Source organism: Polistes canadensis, unplaced genomic scaffold (assembly GCF_001313835.1).
Source record: "Polistes canadensis isolate GaletaPanama2010 unplaced genomic scaffold, ASM131383v1 scaffold_34, whole genome shotgun sequence".
In the NCBI taxonomy this organism is placed as follows: Eukaryota; Metazoa; Arthropoda; class Insecta; order Hymenoptera; family Vespidae; genus Polistes; species Polistes canadensis.
In genome coordinates this window covers 761,976-787,301 of record NW_014569581.1, presented here as the reverse complement: position 1 = coordinate 787,301, position 25,326 = coordinate 761,976, and the positions used below count along the sequence as shown (strand labels likewise).

The 25,326-nt window shown below is 33.1% G+C and overlaps 1 protein-coding gene across 14 annotated transcripts in view; it reads right to left on the bottom strand.

The window, feature by feature from the left end:
- LOC106784378 overlaps nucleotides 1–22,971 on the bottom strand; it is a 77,217-nt gene extending 54,246 nt beyond the window's left edge. For 11 of the 14 annotated variants that reach the window (XM_014743833.1, XM_014743839.1, XM_014743836.1 and 8 more), the window contains exon 1: nucleotides 22,090–22,940. In XM_014743833.1, coding sequence (XP_014599319.1) covers nucleotides 22,090–22,188 — 99 coding nt within the window. In that variant the 5' untranslated portion in view covers nucleotides 22,189–22,940. Of the gene's footprint in view, nucleotides 1–22,089 lie in introns of all 14 variants that reach the window. The other 3 variants (XM_014743834.1, XM_014743835.1, XM_014743837.1) reach the window with 3 other exon arrangements.
- Nucleotides 22,972–25,326: the final 2,355 nt, after the last annotated feature.

The window sequence follows — 25,326 nt, the reverse complement described above, 5'->3', positions numbered from 1 at the left end:
ACGCATATATACGTGTATGTTTTTTTATTCTTACGTATGTCTCTCTCTTTAAATTTAATATGCGTATATATCCCCCATTTGTATGTACGTACGTACAAAATATTTTTTGAAAACACACGACGAAACGTAGAGAGTTATGTACGATAACACAACTATTTTCTCCATAAAGGAAAAAATTCTTTGATGAAAAATTCCTAACTCCGTGGACCGGCAATTATTCGAAAAACTTTGAAAAAGAAACGTTATTCATAAAAGTTCCGAATGATTGCTCTACCAAACTTTCATTAAACGGAAAAAAGTACATCCTGTGAACAAAATTTCTGGCTTAATTTGATCTACGTTCTTAATTCCAATAAATTAGATAGGTCGAATAGAATCGAATTCGATAAATTATATTACGTAAAATACCAACGTCGTCGTTATGGTGCACATATATATATTGGTATAGTCCAAGTAATATCACGATGCAACATCACGAGGAACCATAATACTTTGAAAGGTTTCGTCGATTTATTATTCTAATAATATATAGCAATCGATAAGAGGATTCACGTGAGTGCTTTGCCGAAGTGATTGAACTAGGAAAGCCTGATGAAAAAAAAAAAAAGAAAGGATTGTCCTACCCATCCCTTCAAAATTTACAGTTCGGCTTATTCATGTAATATATATATATATATATGTATATGTAGATCAGTACACCGATATGTATATGTATATATATATATCGGTGTACTGATCGTTCGTATAAAAGACAACAACAACAAAATCCGAAATAAAAAGGATTTTTGCGTTTTCACAGGGAATTAACACCACGAGGCATTCAATTCTGAAATAAAATACGCCGACACCCACCCCATCGTTTGATGTTAAAAATATGACAAAGAAAGATGTTAAAAATTGTATTAAGTAATTAACAATTATCTCATTGATGAGAAAATAAAAATAAATAAATAAAGCTTTAATGAAAACGTAGCACATAACACACGTAACTAATTTCCGACTTACAAATTCGTTTTTACAATTTCCCACGATTCTGATTCGATTCAACGACTCGCCAAATATATTTTACGATTTCCGAGCTACGTCGAAGGTTTCCCCTTAGGATCTCTCTCTCTCTTAACTTTCGACGTGTTGCTGACTAAACTCTAACGTTTTTATTGGATCATGCCTGGAATACGAATACTTCGACTATTTCAAAGTATTCACTGTACATTTATATATTAAAAATAATTACGAATAAAATAAAAAATATGATCGATATCGAGATCTCTGATAGAGTAATATAAATAAATAAAAAAAAAAGTATAATTCATTGGAAAATATATATGAAAGTAAACATTAATAATAATATACGTCTATTTAATTTGAACTACTCAATTCATCTAAATTCGTGAAATTCGATTAAGTTAGATAAACGTCCACACAGTATCCAATTTACGGATCTTAGTTACATGCATCGTAAGGTTTCCACGTCAACGTATTAGAATCTTTTATTTCGTCGGTTGACGCAAAGAGGATTTCTCGAGGCTTTCAAGTACGAGGCGTTTCTACAACGATGATCGATGTTAACCAAGTTTTACTATCTCTCTCTCTCTTCCTTTTACTGCTCATGCGAGCTTTAATTAAAGAAATGATTCTACACCATTAAGTCATTATCACGTAACACAGTAGATCATACACTGCAAAAAGACTGTTACTTTCCAACCCAACCATAAACTATCGTCATGAGTATATACGAGTATCCTCATCTTTTTCTTTTACATCTCTTTTTCTCATACGATGTCATAAAAAACGAACTCATTCTCTTTTCCTCCTCCTCCTCCTCCTCCTCTTTAAATAATGAACAAGTAGAAGGAAATAGAGGGAAAATAATTAACTATAATTTACGCATGAACGATCAGCTTTCTCGATAGCCCGGAAAATAAACGATTAAAGATATATACATATACCTATATATATAAAGTGTTCCTGGATTAAAAGTAACTATCTAGAAAATCCCTAAACTCCTCTTACTGAAATTGCAACTCTCGGTAAACGAAGTGTCCTATGTACTTAAGTAGGTATATACATCCATGTATACGTATATATGTATGCGTATATGCACGCTTTCCTCTACAATTTCAATCATAACTTTTCCCTATGCTTACTCTCTACACCGAGAAATGATGTACTTAAAGCTTAAGTAGCAACACGAGTGGATGGTTCAAACGAAACGAGCTTATCCCGCGTCTCGCTTGCTTTTCTCGAATAAATTTCTCGATAAACTTTATTTTCTTTCTCTTTATCTAATTTTCTCATTCTTGTTCACTCTTATTCTCTTTCTCTTATTTATCCATAGAATAAATGGAAGTAATTTAGGATGATTTTTCGGAGATAAAGAGAGAGAGAGAGAGAAAAAACATTGACTTGGTAGCTGAAAATCTTGAAAGCACGAATGTAAAGCTCTGTGTAAAGGAAAGAAAGAAAGAAAGAGATGAAAGAGAAAGAGAGAGAAAAGAAAAAAACGATAGAGTATGCCCGTCGTGCAACGGGTCGAGAAGAAGAGGATGCAAGCCACGTGAAATGCATTATGCATTCGGCCCGTTCCTTTTGCCTAGCTTAGCTTCAACGATGGCGAACGTTAGACTAAAAGAGAGAGAGAGAAAGAAAGAAAAGGTAGATGCTTTAATTAGAAGGCAGACGAGAGAAAAGCAATTAATTGCGCACGTTCCACGCCGTGAAAGGACAAATGGATAGATTTTTCTTGTCAACGTGCGGACTCGATCTAACGATGATATTATCTCTTGGGTTTATTGTTTTTTTTTTCTTCTTCTTCTTCTAACATTAAATCAAATATTGCTCGAGCGTATACAAAAGAGTATATAGAATCTTTAAACATAAGGATGCTCCTAACGCACAAGTTTTGATACAAGTTTTACGATGCATAATGCATCGACACTTGAATTTAATCAAAATTACATTTTCCTTAGGTGAACATTCTACAAAATAGAATGACCGAACATTTCGTATACAGTTATAATAAATTAACCAAATATACGGAAAATCGTGTAGAGTTAATAGTTCCTGAACGATCACTAAAATCGAGTGAAACAACGTAGGTACGATTAATATCACGAATGGGTGACCTGTCCGAAGAAATAAATGACAAAAACCGTACGTTGTTTACCGTCCAAAGAGACGATAAAAAGATGCGTCCTGGTTTTAGTAATATTGAATAACTATGAGAAGATATTCGTAGAGAAGCGATTAGAATATTGCAACATTGTAATATCGTTTTTATTAGTCATAAGTGTAGATATTACACTATATTAGAAAGTAAATCGTCGAATGAGAGAAGCAATATTTTCACACGGACGATTCGTCTTTACGACATTTAACGGTCGGTTATTTAATGGTTAATAAACGTCATGTACGTCTTACCTCGTAAGAAGAATTAGATATATGTATGGAGCCCATTGGAGAATAAACGTCGACAATTACGTACTCATCTCTAACAGGTTATACGAATATTCTTTCTAGATGAGATATTACGAATCGTTTGTTCGTTCGTTTATTAGAATTAGACGTTTTTTTCAATAATATTTTGTTCCTTTAAATACTAGCTACGAGCTAACGATAATATACACGTACCCACGTACCACCGATTCGTTTCTTTTTCTTTTTCTTTTTTATTTTCAACTTGAAAAAATAAACCTTCGTCGGCATAAGTTATTCTTCGAATTTTTGTCTTCCTTCGTATTTTTTTTTTTTTTTTTGCTTTTTCACACTTTTTACGATTCGTAGGGAAGGATATTTTGTTGAACGAGAAACTCGTAGGCCTCTATTCTTCTATCGTGTAATATAAAACTGTTGGATGTATTCGTTACTCGGAATAGGGAGACCTATTAAGGACGAACGAGATCGACGAACTATTGTATGCTCCAGCTGCTCGTTAATTACGAACTCGGTCACGGGGTGATTCTACGAGTGATCGTACCGAACGATCACTACCCGTTTGTAAATCATGCTCATAGGAAGTGTCAAAGGTGTCGAGTCGAGCTACGATTGAACTAAATCGATAAACTACGACCCTAGGCTGCTTTCAAACGATATTGATCGTTTTCTCTCGCACCAGTCGGTTATATATAAGAACAAAGAAAGAAAAGTTCTACCTTCTTCGCAGAAGAAACACGAACGAGTACTTTTTTTTTTTTGAAAAATATTGTCTACCAGCTAAGAGAGTATAAAAAACGAATTAAGAAGTAACTAAATTGTTCAATAAGACAAAATGCGAAACAGTGTGCAATTAATTATTTACGTTAAGTACACTTTTATTATTCCATTACGACTTTCTATTCTATTTTTATAGAAAATCACGTAGAACACAAGAGAGAAAAATCTGTAAACCCGTAGACCGTATTAATGGCAACTGAATATATTGTATCTTCAATCTTTCATACCACCGATATAATCGTCACCGCCCACTCGTGTTATCGTCGACGAAATAACGATGTGACATTAGCCATATGTCAAGGCTCCGATAACTGTGAACATCAATGTCCCCGGACGTTAATGTCTTTTCCGAACGCTAATCACCGAAATTTCATTAATTATCGTTCAATTATTCTCATGGTCATTAATTACACGCGAATGCCTATGATTTCGTAAATATATATACACACAAACTGATTTGAAACAAGTGCGAATTTGTGAAAATTCCGTTGAAAAATAAAATATTATTTTGCTCGTCAACTGCGTCGTATTAAAAAAAAAATAAAATAAAATAATAATAACCAACGTACGTTTTGCTAATGAACGAAGGATTAAATAATGGAAAGAAACAACGCTAACGAACGCAAAAATAAAAAAGCAACCTAACCGAGAGTGGACTTTCTTTGTCCGATTCAAAATATAAAACGATTTGCTGGCTTGTTCCCCTTTTTTTTTTTTTCTTTCCTAGAACTCTCGTCGCTTATATTCTTCACCATTTCACACATGGCGTAGAGAAACTAAAGAACGTCTCAGCAGCATTCTGCTTATTTGGTCACTAACATTGAGTTTATTGGCCGACTTGCACAGGCACCCGGGGAATTCGTATACATATGCGCCATAAACGACAGAATAACTACGATGGACGAACAATGGTTAACGCAAACGGATTTCCACGTTCGAGATATCGAGATTCTCTCTCACACACACGCGCGCGCATATACACACATATATACACACTCTATTTCTTTAAATACATCGAAGAATATTTCTTAGATTGTTGAAGAAGTTTTCTTTCGAAACAATTCCAATGAAATCGTGTCTCTCGTTAAAGAAAATGTAGAAAATTCTATTTGGTTTTATTTTACAAAGATTTATATACAGGGTAGAGATTAACAACGAACGAAATAGAATAGAAACCTATGAGGTAATTCGTTTAAAAATATATCACCGTCTTCTTTAGCCAACGTCACCCGCCATGCCGTAACGTTTGATGCGTCCCGTATCTGTTACGTTAAACTTCCTCCTTCTAACTTTACGAAACACGATTGGTCGATATAGAAATATTTTTCGATACGTACGCATTCCAAATAATCTGGATCGGAAGATTATCTTGCAGAGTGAAATTGTTCGAACGTAAAAATATAACCGACTCTTCTCAAATTTCTTTTGATATATATGTATGTTAACTGGAAACGAAAGGAATGCGTATTTATTTCTTTTTCTTCTCTTATTTTCTCTTCTGAAATAACTATAGCAATTTGTACATTTAAACACGTAAAGCAATTATAATTTTTCTCAATTACTTTCACTTTATTTCTGTAAAATATTTCTATTTAATGAAATTGTTAATTATAATTAAAATAATATAATGATATATTCGTGTTTAGGGATTTTGTAAAAGTAAAAAAAACAACAATTGCATCAATGGTTAAACATTGTTTTTCTCAAAATTTATAATAAAATCTAAATTTAATCGTTTTAATAATAATACAGAGCAAAACAAAAATTGTAATTTTCACTTGAAATAGGTAAAAACGTTGTTGCGAGCCATTGTCTAATTAAGAAAATGAACGTCGTGTAAATTACTAGTCCAAATTAGATGAAGCGCCAGAACATTACACGTTCCTATCCTAACTCGGCCAAGGACGTCAAAGTACAAGCGCTCCCGAGCGTTAACAAATATCTTCGCAAACAGGAAATTAAACACATCGACGACGCATAATCATTGGCAACTATTTTCGTAGCAACTATTAATAATATTCAAAGTCTGCTACAATATACAAAATCTTACGTACGTATACTTAGTCAGTTTGTATAAATCCGTGGTTTTATAAATACTCAAATAAACAGATGAGATGATATATTTCGTTAACATGGATTATACACATTATGTTTATTATGATTTTCGTTAGAGAACAATTTCCAACGTCTCTCGAGTTAAGTCTCGAAAACACTTAAAAATCTTAATAGGGAATTACAGCAAAAAGAGGAGACAAAAAAATGAAAAAGGATATAAGAGATAACGGAACGAACACCTACTACTGGAACACGTACATGAACGCTGACCCTTAACCACTTGAGTCCATTAGACCCACTTTATTCACGCCTGTTATCTGTCCACGCTCAACAGCGGCCACACAGGGATATCGTAAAATTAGATTTTTCGTTCATTGGTACTGATCATCGACAGGAATAATATTGTAGATATAAGCGTTTGAAAAAAATACTCTCAGAGTTATGCCGATTCAAATAATTCCAATGAAATTTTGATATTATATTTATAAGTTTTAATTAATCAAAATGAAATATCTATTTTTAACCAATACGAGTAAAGAATTACAATTACGTTCTATAGAAATAAATATCAAAAATATAATACGTATTGTATTATATGTAGAAGAATTAAAAATAAATGATTTTGAAAAAACTAAAACAGATCGAGAAGGACGTTAGAGAAAAAAATGGCAGCGTGGGAGAATGATTAAAATACGTAGGATGAATCGGTCTAAAACATTGCTAGAATTATTCGCGCCATTACTCATTGCACGAAATCACTACTGGTGGTGAGTGCAATGTGAATGTGCAATAGAGCAAAGAAAGACTAACGCGAAGTAAGATAGATAGAATAGAGATGGAAAGGGAAAAATAAAATAAATAAAAGGTAACAGCAACATTCGTTCTTATCTTTCCGAGATCGTTCGTTTTTCGCTTGGACGCTTCTCTGGAGAGGGATGATCTTCTCTAAAGGTTTGGAAGGAAGGAAGATGCGACACTCACCCTAACTTTTGCGTGATTTCTTCGCTTTTCACGCTTCTTTCATTCCATTCGTCGACTAAGCGAACTTCCGTAAACGTTTCGCTCCAGCCAAGTCGGAGTAACTTATTTACAGCTTGCTATCTTCACGAATATACTTTCTACGTTAGACGTCACGACATTCGTCGTCGTCTTCGTCGTAGTCGTCGTTTCTATTCAGCTCCTTCACCACCACCTCTGCCCACACCTCTGCCCACACCTCAAACTTCTCCTCTTCTATCTCTTTTTCTGCACGTTTCTCCGTTCGAACGCTTAACCTCACGATATTTCTCACGCTTAACGTAGAACCGAGGAATACCGAATGCGAAAAGTTCCGAGTTTTGCGAGGGAAGAAGCTGAACGAGGAATTTTCACGTCGTGTCTCGATGCCACCGAAGCGGTTAGTTCACTGAGAGAGACCGGCTTGTCGCGAGCCAACCAACTACTAGTAACCTAGGACAATATTAGAATCGCGATTTCTGTCTACGACCCTCTCTCTCTCTCTCTCACTCTCTTTAACTATACTCAAAGTCGCATTGGCGCGTATACCCTCGGCAAGAAGAATTCAGCCAAATCGTCTTTGAATATGACTAACAATAAGAAATTCATTCCTCTATGCAAACTGTTCTTTTTTAATGTTTCAATAAATTAAATCTTAAATAATGAGATATTCATGTGTCCCTAATTCCGATGACTTTTTATTAAATATTACAACAACTTACAAATAATAATTATTATCCACGTTATATTTTGTGATAAATATTAATAATAATATGTAGGTATTTTTATATAACAAAAATGTTATTACTATCAATCAATTAACCCTTTGTACTCCTTTATCTCGACATCAGTTTTTATCTCAAAAGATATCATAACCTTGAAAATAATAAAATACAATAATAATATAAATAAAACGGATATTTAATTGAATTTGTTTTCCTTCCTTACATATAGTTAAATTGTCATATTTTGTTATAGTTAAAGTAAATTTTTAAATAAAATCATTAAAAGCATTGAAAGCTGTGTGCCGATAACAAAATTGAAATACAATTCGAAGTGCAAAGGATTAAATCAAATTTATACGGTATCGTATATACATAGTTAAGCATAATTTATTGAGACGTAGATTTTTTTGGTTTCTAATTGCGGTCAGTAGATAAATAATAGGTCGCGAAACAGTTAACAGTGTCAAGCTCGTAACAAACACAAATTCTTCTTTTCAATTCGTATGACAAACACGCGGCAACGTAACAGGTGTAAAAGAAGTTACGAATCGAAGCTACGGCATATCCGGGCGCGCCATATTCGCTCGACATGAATTACGCGATTGGAATAATTGCGACGTCCTAGAGATAACGGTATATTTTATTCAAGGCACAACTATGTTTCGTAAGGACGACATTACGAATACTTCATAACCCCAACGACCAACTATTTTACGATCCTACGATTACATTCTATACCGTATAATATTTCAATCTTCTTGTATATTCCTATACATATACAAGTAACCCCCGAAAAACACGATTAATTAGTACCGTGTTCTTTGAAACCGTGTTGTTCGAGACTACAAGAAACGAGATTCCGTTTCGAGTGTGAAAATAAAAAAAACGTTACGTTTTAATTTTCTTCTTCTTTTTTTTTATTGTTAAATATAAAACTACAAATTATTATTATTTGAATTCATATTGGGGTGAACAGTTCTAAAAAATCTTGTATTACGTAATTCAAATATATGTATTTTATTATTTTTCAAAAGAATTACTCGAAAATTGTGTAGTTTGAAACCGTATAATTTGGGGGAAGGTATCCGTGTTCTTCGGGGGTTACCTGTGTGTCTGTATTCTCATAGTAAAATAGCAACAATCTACCATCGTTGCATCGATTCGAATCTCGAGCTCAATAGTATCCACGGTGATCTCTTACTATCATTTGACATCACTTATGATCGTATTATCGAGCAGATACACGAGGATTAGATTACGATCGCTAAGGTCGATGCGATGATCCAAGAGGAGAGTAATCGGATCGGCTTGTGAAGAAACCCGCTGAACCAACGGTAATATCTCCGAATTTTATCGGATTTCTATAATTCTATATAAAAATATTTAAACAAATTATTTATATATTATATTATATTTAAGAAATATACATGACGTTAATGAAATTAAATTAAAACACGTGTCAATATTTTATACCACTGAATAATTCTTTTTAAAAATAACTTATTGGTTTTTTCCCTATACGGTATAATGACGTACGGGAAACAACCACTGCTCTAATGCTTGACGAATAATTCAACACGTATATACGGAGAAAAGTAAAAAAAAAAAAAAAAAAAAAAATCGCAAAAACGGATAAGAAAGTTTGATGAAGAATCCATAGAATATAATAGACAGCTGTATCCGCCGGAAGTCGATGTATCGTAAAGAGAGAAAAGTTTAAAAAATAAAAAAAGATTTAATTTCATGTTTGTAAAAGAGAAAGAAAGAGAATCTAACGATCGGAAATCAATCGGGAGAGAAAGATAATTACATCCTTCTTCTTTTTCTTCTTCTTCTTCTTCTTCTTCTCGGTGAGTCGGACGTGTCAACATTCGCGCTTGCACACAAACGTAAACAACGTGAATTCTTCTCTTAAAGGGAGTATTTCCTTAGAAATAAACATACGAGTAAGCTAAGAAGGAATACGTAATTAAGGAATAGCATAAGTAAGTTTGCATGATATTCAACCGTGGGTGCGGCTCTAGGCCAAATGGGCGCGGTTGAAGCACGTCAGGGATTGACAGATACGAGCCGAGTCAACTTTTAACAGCACCAACAAACAGCCACCCAGTTCAAATGCACGTCTCGCGCAAACTATCGAAGAGTGCATCTGGGACGTCGATTTATCTGCGTATTTCCGCGAATCCAATTCCGTGGGAACGTTTCACTATTCGAAATCAAACTTTTTAACTTTCGAAATCCGATGCTTTTCCTACGTTCTTATATCTGGTTATACATTATTAAGTATACGTGAATATGAAAGAGTGAGAAAGAAAGAAAGGGAGAGAATGATGAAGGAAAAAAAAACAGCTACCGAGCTTGCTCGGCGAGCATAATCGAGAAAATAATGCGTATTTTTACATGTTGTTCGAAGAGAAAGGAGATAATCAAGGTAAAACGAGGAAAAAAATATTGATAAAAACGTTAGGACGTTTAAAAAAAAAAAAAAAAAACAAACAAAAATATAATAAGGAAAGAAGGAGAAAAAAAAAAAAATTCAAGGCTACGAGGAATTACTCACTTATATTATACACATGTCATTTTTCACTTATCGGCGTGTCACAATGCTTATCCAGCTATTATTCGTTCCCCACCACCTTCATTCCCCCCACCCCCACTTTCTCTTATAAAGATCTACCACGATAGCCAACCGTGAGCACATTTTAATGATTCAGCACGTTTACCGCAATCACCCTGAAAATCGTGATCCTCGATACGTCTCTTTTTCTTTCTTTCTTTCTCTCTCTCTCTCTCTCTCTCTCTTTTTCTCTTTAACACGAAAATACTATAACGTATATTTCCTTCTTAAGCTAGTAGGTAGCTTATAGCTAGTCTGCTTCATGATACCCTTCCGGCAATAAACGTGAGAGATCGTTTACGCCAGCGGATAACGGCTGTTGTCGGAAAATTACTAAAGGGTAAAAATCGAAAATGAAAGCGCCTGTTTATCCTTTTTACTTGTTCATCCTTGAAATGGTGTTTACGACGTCGGATCCGATCCCTTTGATGTCGAAACCATCGAAAAACATTACATAAGACTAATTAAAATTTCTTAATCTCTCTCTAAAGGTCAAATCCCACTCTTAAAATACGAATCTCGAATCTATATTTTTATATCTTTTCGGTGAATTCATTTTAACTGATAATACGAAATAATCAACACTTTTTTTTATTTCATTCGGTTGTTATTGTATCTCTCGTTTTAATCTCTTTAAGCTCTTCGTTTGATACAGAATGCGCTTTTTATATTTATCAATTATTTATTAATATTTCTCTATATATTAATAATTTGTTGCCCCCTTCTTTTTTATATAATATATTATATTTATTTTGACTTGACTTTGATAACCATGATATGGGCAAAAATTATTAACAACGTGTAACTTTAAATAGTATACAAAAATGTGTATTAATAAAAATGTTATTACGATAAACGTAAAAATATTTGTATCTATTGTAAATTAATAAACATTTTTCAATTACAAACCTTATTTCTGTAAGTGCTCGGCAAACAAGCCCAATGTGCATAACTCGTATGAACCATGATGATGGACCCAATCAAAATAACTTCTTCTTCATCTATCGTATCTCAAACTCACCCTTTTGTTTACCAACGTATTTCACTATTACATGAACACAATTATGGCATTAGCCACATTCGTAATAATCTTTCTTTAACAATTCTAAGCGATTCTACACAGTTTAGTTTTCTATTAGTAATCCCACGAGTAGTCTAAAAACACTAACTGCAACAACAATAACAACAACAACAACAACAACAACACAACGACAACGTTGTCTTCCTTCAACTCGAACGAATGAGCGGTTAAAACGATGCACGCGTTTTAACAGCACGAATTAATTCTATTCAAAAATTCTTTAACGCAACTTGGATTCCCCATCGATCCCTCAGAGAGCTCGCACTTTTGAACGTTTCAATTGAAGAAACTTTAGTAAAATACATTAGCTTTTCTACCAATCGATACTTGCGTTATTTAACAAACGTTCTAGTTCTTATCGATTCTTATCTTTCGATCGATGAATCTTACTTTTACACACTTCACTAAGTGATTTTTCAATGAAAATTTATCTTCGAACGATCGACGATCACGTTAATCGTTCCTTCTCACTTTATCGAATTTATCGAAACGAAAAATAATTTAATAAAAAATGACGCGCCACGTCAAATTTCATAGTTATTCGAATTCGTTCAAGATGGGTCCCCGGAACGATCGTACCCGAGTAAGCAATCGCTACGACTGGCCCAAGGAACAGAGCAGCAACCGCTTGCTCTACACAGGGAAAGCATATGGGACCCTCAGTGCCGTACGAATAATCTCCTCCCGATAATTTTATCTTCCCGCCTCTATCGCATATATATTTTTCTTATTCTTTTGAAAAATTCTTTTCCCTAGATATTCTTCTCTTCGTTTGTTTCACTTTTCTTTCCCCCCCCCGCCCCCCGCCCCATTTTAAACACGTATCGATTATGAAAGGATTCTATTACATATACAAAAAGAGAAGAAAAAAAAAAGAACGTAATATTCTTACCATTACAATTACGAACTCATCGAAATATACTTTCCAAATAATCACGATGACTTTCTCTCCGTGAGTTTCTCTTTGCTATTAAAGAGACACAACACACACATACACACACACAGTCGATTATTATTTCGACTTACTCTACGAATTAATCCTACGATCTACTTATACATAAAAAATAATGAAATAAAAGAAAATTATTCGTATAAATAAAAATTCGATAAAGAGGTGAATTAAGATTTTACAATGATTTAATATTTTAGACGTAAGGATTGAATCGGTAGAAATTTGAATAGAAGATTATTATCATGATCTATTCAATAGGTGTAATAGGGGGGGTTCCATAAAGAAAAGGATACGATCTTGAGGAATGGCTCGTTCGTTCGTTCGTTCTTTCGTTCGTTCTATGACGCTAACATAAGTACAGGAGACGAGAAGATATAGCTATGGGCTCTGTGTTATGCGGGCGTAAGTAAGCGTGAGTTTGAAAGGGGGCTAACTCACAGTCGAGGGAATGCACAGGGTCGGGGCTCTCTGAGTCACTGACTTATCGAATGACCAATGAACTAAAGAGTGCCTCTCCCTGAATGCCCACAGAATGCAACTAACTCCCGTCGAGACGTAATCGTCGCACGAGCGGCCTCATCAAAACGTTATTTAATAGTCCTCGTCTTCGTTACTTTCGATCATTTCAAAATCCCTTAGAATACTTTGTCATAATATTGATAAGTTTTATCTATTGGGTTGTCCGAAAAATGTCTATTATTCTATCTTCAATGGATATCAAATATTAAAATTAATCAATAAATTTAAAAAAAGGTAAAAAATGTATTAACAAACAGACATATAAGTCAAATGATAATTTTTTCTAGAATTTAATATTTACACATATGCATCTAAATACATATGAAATTGTTGATATCATAATGCATACTCATAGAGTAATAATATTCATGAAAAAAAAAAAAACAAATAAGAAAAATTATATGAGTGAAACGTGTCATTTCCACTGGAGGGATTAATATGTGCGCGAAACTAATACATTTTTAGTATCGTTATGAATATACTGATATATAAAAATGATATATATAAAAAAAACCCGGCATGAAACTTTTTCTAATATAATTCAATATTTACATACGAATGTAGATACTAATAACGTAAAATTACAAAACTATAAATCAAAAGTTGTGTTTCGAATAAAAATTATACGAATTATAGATTATTCGATCATCAATACACGCCTCATGATTTCGTTCGAATAAATATAAATCAGGGCTTTTTTAATCTCAGTGATGCTTGTTACGTCACGTTAACTCGTGCAATCGTTATAGCTTAATGGCTTTTAGCGTTCAATTAAGGCTAATGTAAACACTATGCGAAGAAAGGCTAATGAAGCAAGCAAGTGAACGGATTTTCTAAAACATTCTCTCTTATTTTTTTCTTTATTCGTTTTAAAACTAGAGAAAACAATTATTCGATCTAATCGATCATACAGTTTTACGTGTACTAAACGATACTGAATAATACAGGTTACGATAACTCTACACCTTGACCTTGTTCATTTCCGAATCGTCTAAAGTAAAACATCTTATCGGATATTTGAAACGATATCTCGACAATATACATATATCGAATCACTCGTTATCGTTTGCTAAAAAAGAAAAAAAAAACAATCGTTAACTCGTTCAATATTTATCGTTAAAACAATAATCGCAAAATAAACACTAAATCATTTTATTTATAAAAAGAAAAAAGTTATGTATATTACTTGCTATATTTTTCCCCTCCTTAATTCTTTGAAATCAAAATTTTACTTCTATGAAATAAAATATAGTATATATAATAGGAAAAATTACGAATATAAGATAAAATAGTAATACGAGAACCAAGATTTTTGAACTTTACATAATAATTTGAGTAGGTTTGATAATGGTAATGCATTATGCATTATGACGACTAAAACAATCCGTCTAACAAAGGTTGTTGACACTGTTGAAAGAAGACAGATAGATCGTTTTCTTGCGTGTCATCGAAATACAATTTCATTAAGAAAACCGACAGAAACGTCAGTTGCCAGAATTCTCGACATTACTCGAGAACATTTAAATATTGTTTTGGATACTCTTGACCAAGAATTTGCATTACAAAATGCGAAACGTAACAAAACACAGTCGACTTGATATTACAACAATAGAAAGATCTTTTTGATGCAAATCATTCGTTAATAATTAAAAAATATCATAATAAATATAATTATTATTTTTATATTATTATTTACGATCAATATATAATATAATAACAAAATTAAATAATATTATATAGAAAAAAATAAAATTTTATAAAATATACGAACACATATACCCTAAAATAAATACACCAAAAAATATATTATACAAGTAAACGTATTCAAATTTAGACGACTTTATTGATGAAGATTAATACGATCGTAACGAAAATGACGTTATTCATCCTACGTTGATATTAATCGAATAAAAAACGATGCACGGAGAGTATGCTCTGACAAAAGGCGAATAGCTTTTCTTTCGGCTTAATAGCCACAATTCGTACTCCCTTAGTGGATCGGTAGACGCATTGACGACAGATTCGTAGTTGGAGCAATTCCAGAGCTTAAAGTCACGCCTACAGTTATGCAGCCCGATATTCAACTCGCAGCTACGTTGCGCGAGTCTTCCTGCTGCAGGCGCCGACGATCGATTTCTTTCACCTCTTACTATTAAAGAGAGATAGAAAGAAGTATAAAAGAGAGTAAAAAAGAGAGAGAGAAAGAGAGAGAGAGAGACGATTTCACCACCACCACCACCACCATCACCACCACTACCCTACCACCTCCACCTTAAACTCCTCTTCTTCTACTATTTTACTCTTTCTTTTTTTTCCCAAGGTCTCGCAAAAGCGGATCCACCCTGGAACACCCGCTTTTTTATCTTTCCCGCGATTTACGTTCGCGATATATCAAACTGTCGTGACCTGCATTAAACGTTCTTTGCGTGTCGTCCGGCAAAACAACTATCTTTTTATTATAAAACTCGTTTTATTTTAACAAAACTTTATCACCGATACAGTTAAAAAATAATTATCAATCAAATGAAATTAATATTAACACAGTTAGCATTAATACGAGGTAGGGTTGAAATGTCTTGAGTCTATTCTTCTTTTGAAACTATTCAGAATACATATATCGAATAATGAAAGTTACTTTAAAAGAATAAAAATTGTTTTTTTATGGTAGCTTCCAAAAGTTTTCAATCCACCCACATATAACTATGCAATTTTTTTGTAAAATTTTAATTATTATTCCTTGTTGATTAATTTATACATTATAATATGTATTTTAATGAGTAGTAAAGGAAAGTAATGTAATATATGATATGTAATTATCGATAATATTTCGATATCGATTCAAACGTATATGCATTTATTAAAACGTATGTATATTCTCATGTAGAGGTTATTAGAAATTACGATAAATGTTTATTACCGATACAAATTTACGGTACAGAATGGTTCAACGTACCACATGAATAATAATTATTCTCATTACTACATCGTACGTATCCTTTCAGATCGAATTCCACTTTTGTCGAACGCGATTAGCTTACATGCCGATTCACACGTCAATTAACTGTATTCGATGACGATAACGATGATATCAACGATATATTGGATTCCGTAGAATATTTTATACGGAATCTCTTTAAAATTGTATTTAGAACGATACGGAATATTTGATAAGCGTGCTTCGAATTCTTTCATACGACGTTGAGACGTGTTTTGAACTCGTTTTTCACAAAGCCGGTTAACTCGAAACCATTAACTCGCTCGAAGTATCCCCTATACATTTTTCTTTTAACTAATATATATAAATATTTCATTTTTAAATCTCTGTTACAATTATTTCGTTCGTACGTTTAATATTAAAAAATGTACTTTCACCCACGAAGTGAATGGTCGCGCTGTTAACCCCGTCGAAACAAATGTAAAGTCGATGATTTTCAATAGAAATCATATTCCTTGATCAGTTGCCATAATCTATTTCATTGTTCAGCAATTCGACGACTAGTTCGACGGTTTTTTTTCTTAAAAAAAACATAAGAGAAAAAAGGCGAAGAAATAAAATATAAAAAAGAAACGAATCAACGACATGAATACAATTCTTATGAATAATTCATGTTATCGACGAGGATATCGCAAAAGCTAGTTCGACTTTTGCGTATAATTTGAAAATTATTCTCATTTGCAAATGAGATCATGATTATAATCGTGAAATCCACACGGACAACAATGATTCCGAGATTATTTTCATCAAAAAATATGTCTTATTGCAAGTCACCCACTCGAATACGAGGAGGTTTACCTTTTGTAGCTGTCACGTAACTGTGCACTAATTACGAAGGCACCAAAAGCGGTCTTAGATTACAGACTTGTACCGACTTACGTCACGAGATGCGTATGCGTGTTTCTCTGTTACGGCCTACGTGTAACCTTGAAACGTGATGTCAATGTCGAGGCTCTTCGACTTCCTCCGTGTGCAACGAGCCATTTCCCGCTCGTTCTCAGCTGACTGCAAATTCTTTTACGTTTATATTACGACGATAATTGCATACGACTATAGCAATTACATAAAAACATATTGATAAAGTTTTTTCATACGTGTTCAAATATTTAATTGTCGCTATCTCATTTAAATATCGAATTTCATTCCATTTTCGATAACTAATTTATATTATATTACTGTCATTATAGTAATGTTGTTTTATATGTATATAAATTAATAAAAATTACGATTTTACATAATCGCCAATCTAAAAGTACATTTATGCATCGATTGAACGTATTATATAATATACCTAATGTTGTATTACAGTTATTATAATAATATCATTTAATTCGATATAAAATATTAAACGTTTCGATTTTACATTAATATATCAATTTATATAAATACGTAAAATTATATGTACGTAAAGTTTATTACCTGTGTTAATACAAATGAAAAGATTCTACGAGGAAATACTTGACACATATTATGCGAATAATATCCTTACGTAAAGTTATTCGCTGACGCGTATACATATATATATATATGTATATATCTAAGTAAGGACATAGTATGAATCAATAGCTGCATATTAGCTCAGATTAACGAGCGTTTTCTAGGCCATTGAATACTTGCTTTCCCAATTATGCCAAGTTCATAGTTTACGACGATACTAGTAATGAATAGCTTTGCTGACAATTACGAGAACAGAATGAAACAGTGCCAAGCATGTCGGCACACCGTTATCGTGATACCGTATATCCTATAGGAAACTTTACACAATAGCCAAAAAGAAATACTGATGCGGTCATCGCTATATATTAATGATGAGACTATCTCCAATGACGTCAAGTTACAAAGATCAAAGGTAATTCCCGTTCAAGAATGAAATGAAAGTTTTCAATTTAAATTCCAATCCGATAAATTGCACGTCAAAAATGATATTAGCCTAAGTAGACGAACCTATCGTATATACGTATAGGATGAAATTTCTCGATTAAAAAAAAAAAAATAAATAAATTACAATTTTCTAATAAGACGAGACGGTAAGTAATTATATATTCTAACATGATCTTTATTCACGAGTAAATAAAATAAATGTATATTACGCGTACAATATGTATCTTGTTTCAGATGAAAAAAATGTTATATCAAATTCATATCTTATTTTTTTTTTTTTTTTACAAAAAATCATCCCCTTCGCGGATATACCATGACCACCGTTTCACCCTATGTACAAAGTTTTTTATATAAATCGTAAAAAAATTATTTATGTATATATAATATTAAACAAATTCTTTCTATATATATAATATATCAATATATTCGCGTGGAAAATTTTGGACCCGAACGAATCACGGAGAAGAAATATCCGTTTATATATACCGTCTGCAAAGCTACATGCGGAACCGCAGAAACGCGTTCCAATTTCAACGGTCCATAGTGAACCGGCTGATATTGCAGTACCTAACTATGGAGTGGGCAGGGAAGGGAAGGGAGCTAGGGGGAAGGTTTAGGTTTGCGTATTTGCTTTTCCGACTCCTCTCTTGAACGATTCACCCTATGTACTCGTCTATACGTTCTCTCGAACATAATCCCTCTTTAGCGAAAGATACATCGACGACACATTTTTTTACTCGAACGCATACCAACGTAACACATATGTATATATGTTAGCAACGTTACTTTGTAAAATCCATTAATTCGTGAAATAATCAGCAAAACTCTGCAATAACAATACTGAAAAATGGCAGAATTACATACTTCAATTAAATAATGCATGAATTTACAAGAGACCATTAGTTAAGGTATAGAATTTGATATCAAATATAAGAACAATATTCGATTTATGTATATTATATATAGATATATCTTTTTTGTATTATAAAATAAAGAACGTTAATAACGAAATAATACCAAAAAGAAAAGATCGAGATCTTAAATTTCCACGAGGAAAAGATAAACCTCTAATCGTTCGGAAGAAAGAAGAAAAAGGATAAACTGACATAACGAACGAAGGTATTTCTCTGTATTTTCTTTGCCGCCTACGAAAAGATACAATGCCGGGTATTCATTGTGATAAATCAAGTACGTGAAAGGCCTTCATTGTGACAGACTCCCTTCTCCTTGCCGCACGATCATTGGCGAACCTCACATAGAACAAGATTTCAAGCGGGGAAAACTGCACGAGATCTTGCTCCTTTAGTTCGAATAAGTTAGAAGAAAATAAAATACTGAAAATGAAAAAATAAAAAGTGTTCGGAGAAATGCGATAGTAGTTATGGTTTTTCTTATTATCTCGTACTCCCTTATAACTTTTTTTCTCTGATTCTGAAAGTACACCTTCCTTTTGTCATTTACCACGTCGTAAGTTCCTTTCGAATTCATGAATTTCCTTTGGAGTTCTCCCAGAATACGTTTGCGTCACCATAACGTTTCCTTCTTATACCACCATCCTTACCCTCTATGCGCACATGCGCTCGCGCGCACACATTTTACCTTCTTTTTAAATTTTATTATTTCTCATCTTTTCTTCTCTTAAGTTTTTTCTCTCTCTCTCTCTCTCTCTCTCTCTCTCTCTCTCTCTCTCTCTCTCTCTCTCTTCTGTTTTTTCGTCCCTTCTTCTCTCGAGCTATATTTTATCCTCACAGAGAGACGTTACCGCTGGCGAGATTAAAAATTTTAATTCAACGATGATCGTTCTCCCTTTCTTTAGATACTAAATTTTTACCAAGGCTACATCCTTGATAGGAGAATACACGAAGAAAATAAAAAGAAAGATAGAGAAGCTAGTACCACGATACACGTGAAATTAAAATTAATTGGCCATGAGTCATTAGATCCAAGAAGTAAGATTTGATCTTTTATTCGACTTCCAAAATATTTGATTTTTATTTTATCCAAATGAAATAATCGTAGATCAAAAGTTTATAATTACGTAGGAATGTAAATATAATATGTTATACTTTTTGATGATAAAATAATTTGACTAACAAGCAAATGGATTAAAATATACGCGTAATACTTTCCTAAATCCACTTTGTTAGAGTCAATTGCAAGCTCAAGGACGAGAACTAGGTTCTCTAAACCACGGTACACTATGTGGTCTAGTCGACGAGACAGGTGGATGCAATTAAACCGGATCGTTCGAGTTCTCTTGCAATTGCCCACTCACTCACGATAACGCTACTTTCTTCTTGTTTAAAATAAAGAACGATCAACAGGAGATGAACGTGGTCCAATTAATAAACAACTCGACAAATGTTGCGGTCTTCGTTTATAAAATCATTCCGACGTGATACATAGCAACATTGAATATTTTCATTAAAATTATTGCAAATATCGTATTTATTACGGTTAATAATGTTTTGAATACAAGAAAACGAAAATGAAAACCGATCTTTGATACAATGTAATCTTGCGCGTGTCGTGCTAAATTAAACCGTGTCGAAGTTATTTATGTCTTACTAAGAAATAATCTTATTTTAAACTAATATATAAACCAGTATATACATATATACGTATTAATTTACTCTACTATTATTAGTAAGTATAAACTATTTTTATAAAACAATATCTATCGATAAATTTCTTATATTAATTTAAAAAATAACATTTTTTTCACAATATATTGACGAAATAAATGATAAGAACTTGTTCGATAAGTTTCTCTTAGCAGATTACGATTGTTATACTTTTCTTATACGAAATAATAAGCCAAAGTCTATTTAGAGAGCTTGCATGCTGACCTAGCACTAAAATCACTCGACCTATATTCGCTTTCAACTAAATGTGCACTCGACCAACATAAAACATTATCTTACTGATAGAACCAATTCGTCGATCCATCGAAGCATTGAAATTCATCAAAATTGTATATATTATATAAATATTTGAAATATTTGGTAAAATAAAAAATAAATCAATTATACGCTACTTGTGTGTGTTAATTAATTCTAAACAAAATCTAAGTAAATTCATACAATAATGAAAATAAATAAATGTTATTGTTAAAATTTATACGTATTTAAATAAACATAAATGTTAATACAGTTAATAACGATTGAATTAATGATCGAAAAGCATATTCATAAATCGATATTCAATAAACATAGATTATCGTATCTATGTAACTAAGCTCCTATCTATCAGCCTTTATTAACTTAAACAAATCGGGCCGATATCAAGTTGTTCGAAGGTGGTCGTCAACGAACACGATAATCTCTATGTATAGTTCTAGCAATAGTTACATATATAGCCGACACAAGCAACTAGTCGACTTTAATAGCTTCTTAGGTAACATGTATTTTTGCATATCTTTTAACTTCAGCGATAACGTACAAAGGTTAAATTCAAATATGCTACGTTTAAGTCAGTAAAAAAAGCTACCTTTCCTGTAGAAATTAAACTATAAAGCATTCTATCTAATGCGTATTAAATTAGAAAAAATTCTTCTATTACATGAACCGGTTTGCATTGTAAAGAAACAAAACAAGAAAAAAAAAAGTCATAAGATAAAAACGTTTATATAATCATACAATAAAATGAAAATATCTTTTTTAAAACGCAACTTTTCTCGAATAACGAAAACACGAAGTGTTCGTAAAGTAAATCTTTCCAGAACTTAAATTTGTATACTACTTAAAATGCGGTCCACGTCGTCCGAATACTAAACATTTTCCGTACGATATTTTTTTCGTTGATGGATAAGCTTAACAACAATCGCGAATGAATAATTCAAATTTCTTTGGTGAAAAATCGCGGCGACTGTGATAACGGCTACTCTGAGCAATGATTAGATGAATTAAATTAAACACAATAGGGATTACTTTATATGTGAAGAAAAGAAAAGAGGCAGATAATCAAAAAAAAATTAGCTAAGAAGTGATCGATCAATTTTCACTTGAATAAAAATGTATAGAAAATAGAGAAGGGGAATTGGGGAAATTTACTTACTCTGGAGATTCGTAAGGGTTGGTGCAGGTCACTTCCTCCGTGCATTCGGAAGCCCCAAGGGGAGCCGCCAAGGAGGATGATTTCTCTGGCGCTCATCATCCACCTCCACCTACACCTCCACCACCACCTCCACCTCCACCTTTCCCTCCACCACTTTTACTTCCACCCCTCGTTTATATTCTTTCAACGCAAGCACGAGACGCGCGCTTCTTGCCCGCGGCGCACTTCGCACCTCGCCGCTCGACGCACCTCTTCTTTCACGTGTACCAAGATGATGACAGCGACGTTGACAGCAAGGATTACAGCGAGGATGACGATAACACGACAATCAATGAGAATAACAACAAAGTCAAGAAGAAAAGACACGGTACACGCGATTCTCGATTCCACCTCGTCGTCGTTCCAACTTGTACTCTTCTATCGTGACGCCTTCGCTCCTCCAAGAGTTCGTAGTTCATGATATTCACCACGCAATTCGCTAGTATCGCCCTGGATGATTCTATCTCTCTCTCTCTCTTTCTCTCTCTCCCGTATCACACTGGGCTCATTAAGCGTTACGCGCTTTTTACGTCTCATATGTATTAAACTTGTAAGTAACGTTGGCTAATTTACACTATACGTTAACTTTCCATGCATGACATCCTACAAAGAGCGGATTATCCGCGAGGTTATCGAATATTCAGAGAGAAAGAGAGAGAGAGAGAGAGTGGGAGAGAAAGAGAGAGAGAGAGAAGGATTAAACGATGTCAATAACGTGACAGAACGTTAATAAGACGGAACAATCTTGCTCGACACCTTAAACATACTCATATTATCCGAATCTCGGCGTGGCTCGCGTTAGACTAACGTCGAATTTCGTATACCTCCCCCGGCAGACCTCACCGCCCCCGTCCACGAGCCCCCACCACCACCTACCCCAACCCCCCACCACTTTACACAGCTCAGTAGTCTCGGCAGCCGTCAATCGCGAGCCGCGCTCGCGCCATCCGCCGGAGACGCGTGCCTCTCTACCCCTCTCCAACATTTTACCACCATCCACTCCATCAAGTTCGCTCGACCCTCGCGGAACTCAACGGAACTTGTTCATGCACCACCACCACCACCATTCCCCCCCCCTCGCGCCCCATCCTTCCCTATTCCTCTTCTTATTCTTCTTCATTCCCTTATAATACTACAACTAAAGCTCTCCGACAGTCTACTCTTGTCCGGATTTCGAGTATTCCATCTTGTTAAAAGAGAAATCAAAATAAGTTTTATTTCTTAAAATTATCCAAATTCACTCTTTACGAATAATTTCATTGATTATAATTGATATTATGTAATACGTAAAGTCTTATTATGATATATATTGTATATGTACTTTTATATATAGAACGTATAAGGAACGGTAATTTGCACTTATCCTTTATAACACTGGATTAAGTAATTGAACGAAGGAGATACCATAGGTTAAATCATAATAATTGGATGTCTGTGATTATACTTAAAGAAATTCGTTATTTATTTTCTTCTTTTCTTTTTTCCTCTTCGTTACTTATTTAAATTTGAGTATTTTATATCCTCTTTATTATTTCGTTTCAATAAGTTTGTGAAATAATGTGATCTCTGTAGACAAAATACATTGCTGCTGATAACTTGAACGCTTACATGCGGAATGCTTACGATGCTCGATTGATTTTCTTGTTCCATAGCCTGTGATATATATGTATTTTATATTAAAGTACAAATAAAATTATTCTTTTAACATAAAGTAATTTTTATTTAATTATTTGTTTTGAGAAATATTATGATATCAATCTACGTATGTGTGTAATATTCTTAATTATTATGCAAAATAATAAAATTATGAAAAGATTTAAAGATGCTTAGCATGTTAACTGAAAACGATAAAGATCTAACTTCTTCGATAATAAAAAAATTAATAAATAATAATATACTCTTTTTACTCTTCACTCTTTGCAATTCAATCCACGCACTATTTTATTTTCGATTGAGATAAATTTTAAATATCATCGTTTAAACATTTCCCATTAATAGGTTAATATCAAAGCTTTGTTTAATAAATTGTGAAATATGATATATTTTTACAATCACTTTCTGAGGCATCCCATGTTAAATGTTTAATATAATAGGCATATTGTTAGTGTGTTATAAATTATTCGTATCTGAACGTACATTTTCCGATAGCGTATGTTCTTAATATCTGAACATCCATTTTTGGAGGGCGTATATATATGCACTATCTTGAATATAATAAAGTTAACAATTGTTTCTTTCTTTTCTTGACAATTATTATAAATAAATTATTATTTGATCTTAAAACGTGACAAGAATAACATTAAATTACATTTTAAATATGAAGATAGAATATGAAGAACATATTAAGTATTTATATCAATTTATATTAAATTATATAAAAATAACATTTAACATATTGCTTTCATATATATATTGATATATATATAATAATTCTTTTTTATAATGAAATATTTGCGTTGTTACTACTATGTCGGAAACATTTCACGCATGAACAGGTGGCTGCAGTTTTGTCTCATCGAAATTACCAATTGATCATAAGAGCAACAGTATTACCGACCGATCGTAAAAGCAACGAATAGAATTAACACAGTAAACTCTCATGGTATTTTGAATAATAAGAAAACTGAATTATCAACAGTAAAAAATGCAATTGTTTAAAGAAGAGCACAAAATAAAAATAATATTGTTGTCTAAAAGCACGGAATATAAATTCGACGTATTGTTCTCTTCGGAATCCACCGGTAAACTGACACGTTGCCTTCTGTATAAGTTTTTTTATTCAATATTGTTTATATGACTTTCCGAAAAAGGAAATTTTATTTATTACGAATATTATTCTCATTATACACATGCGCAACGTTCGGAAAGTCATGTTAATAACATTTAATAAAATTACTTTTATAGAGGACAACGTGCCAGTCTGAAGGAAAATTTCAAGGAAGACGGTATACAGAACATATACTCTGAGCTTTTAGACAACAATAGACACTTGCATCGATTAATTAACAATTATTTCAATTTTACTTATATAACAGGAAAATTTTACCCTCGTTTACCACTGCGCAGGAGCAGTAAAATAATGACATCAAAATGATAAAAATGCTAAAATTAGAGCGTTATAATCTTAAATTTTATTGATTAAGTAGATTATTTCCTTTATACACATGCGCAACGTTCGGAAGGGCACATAAACAAAAT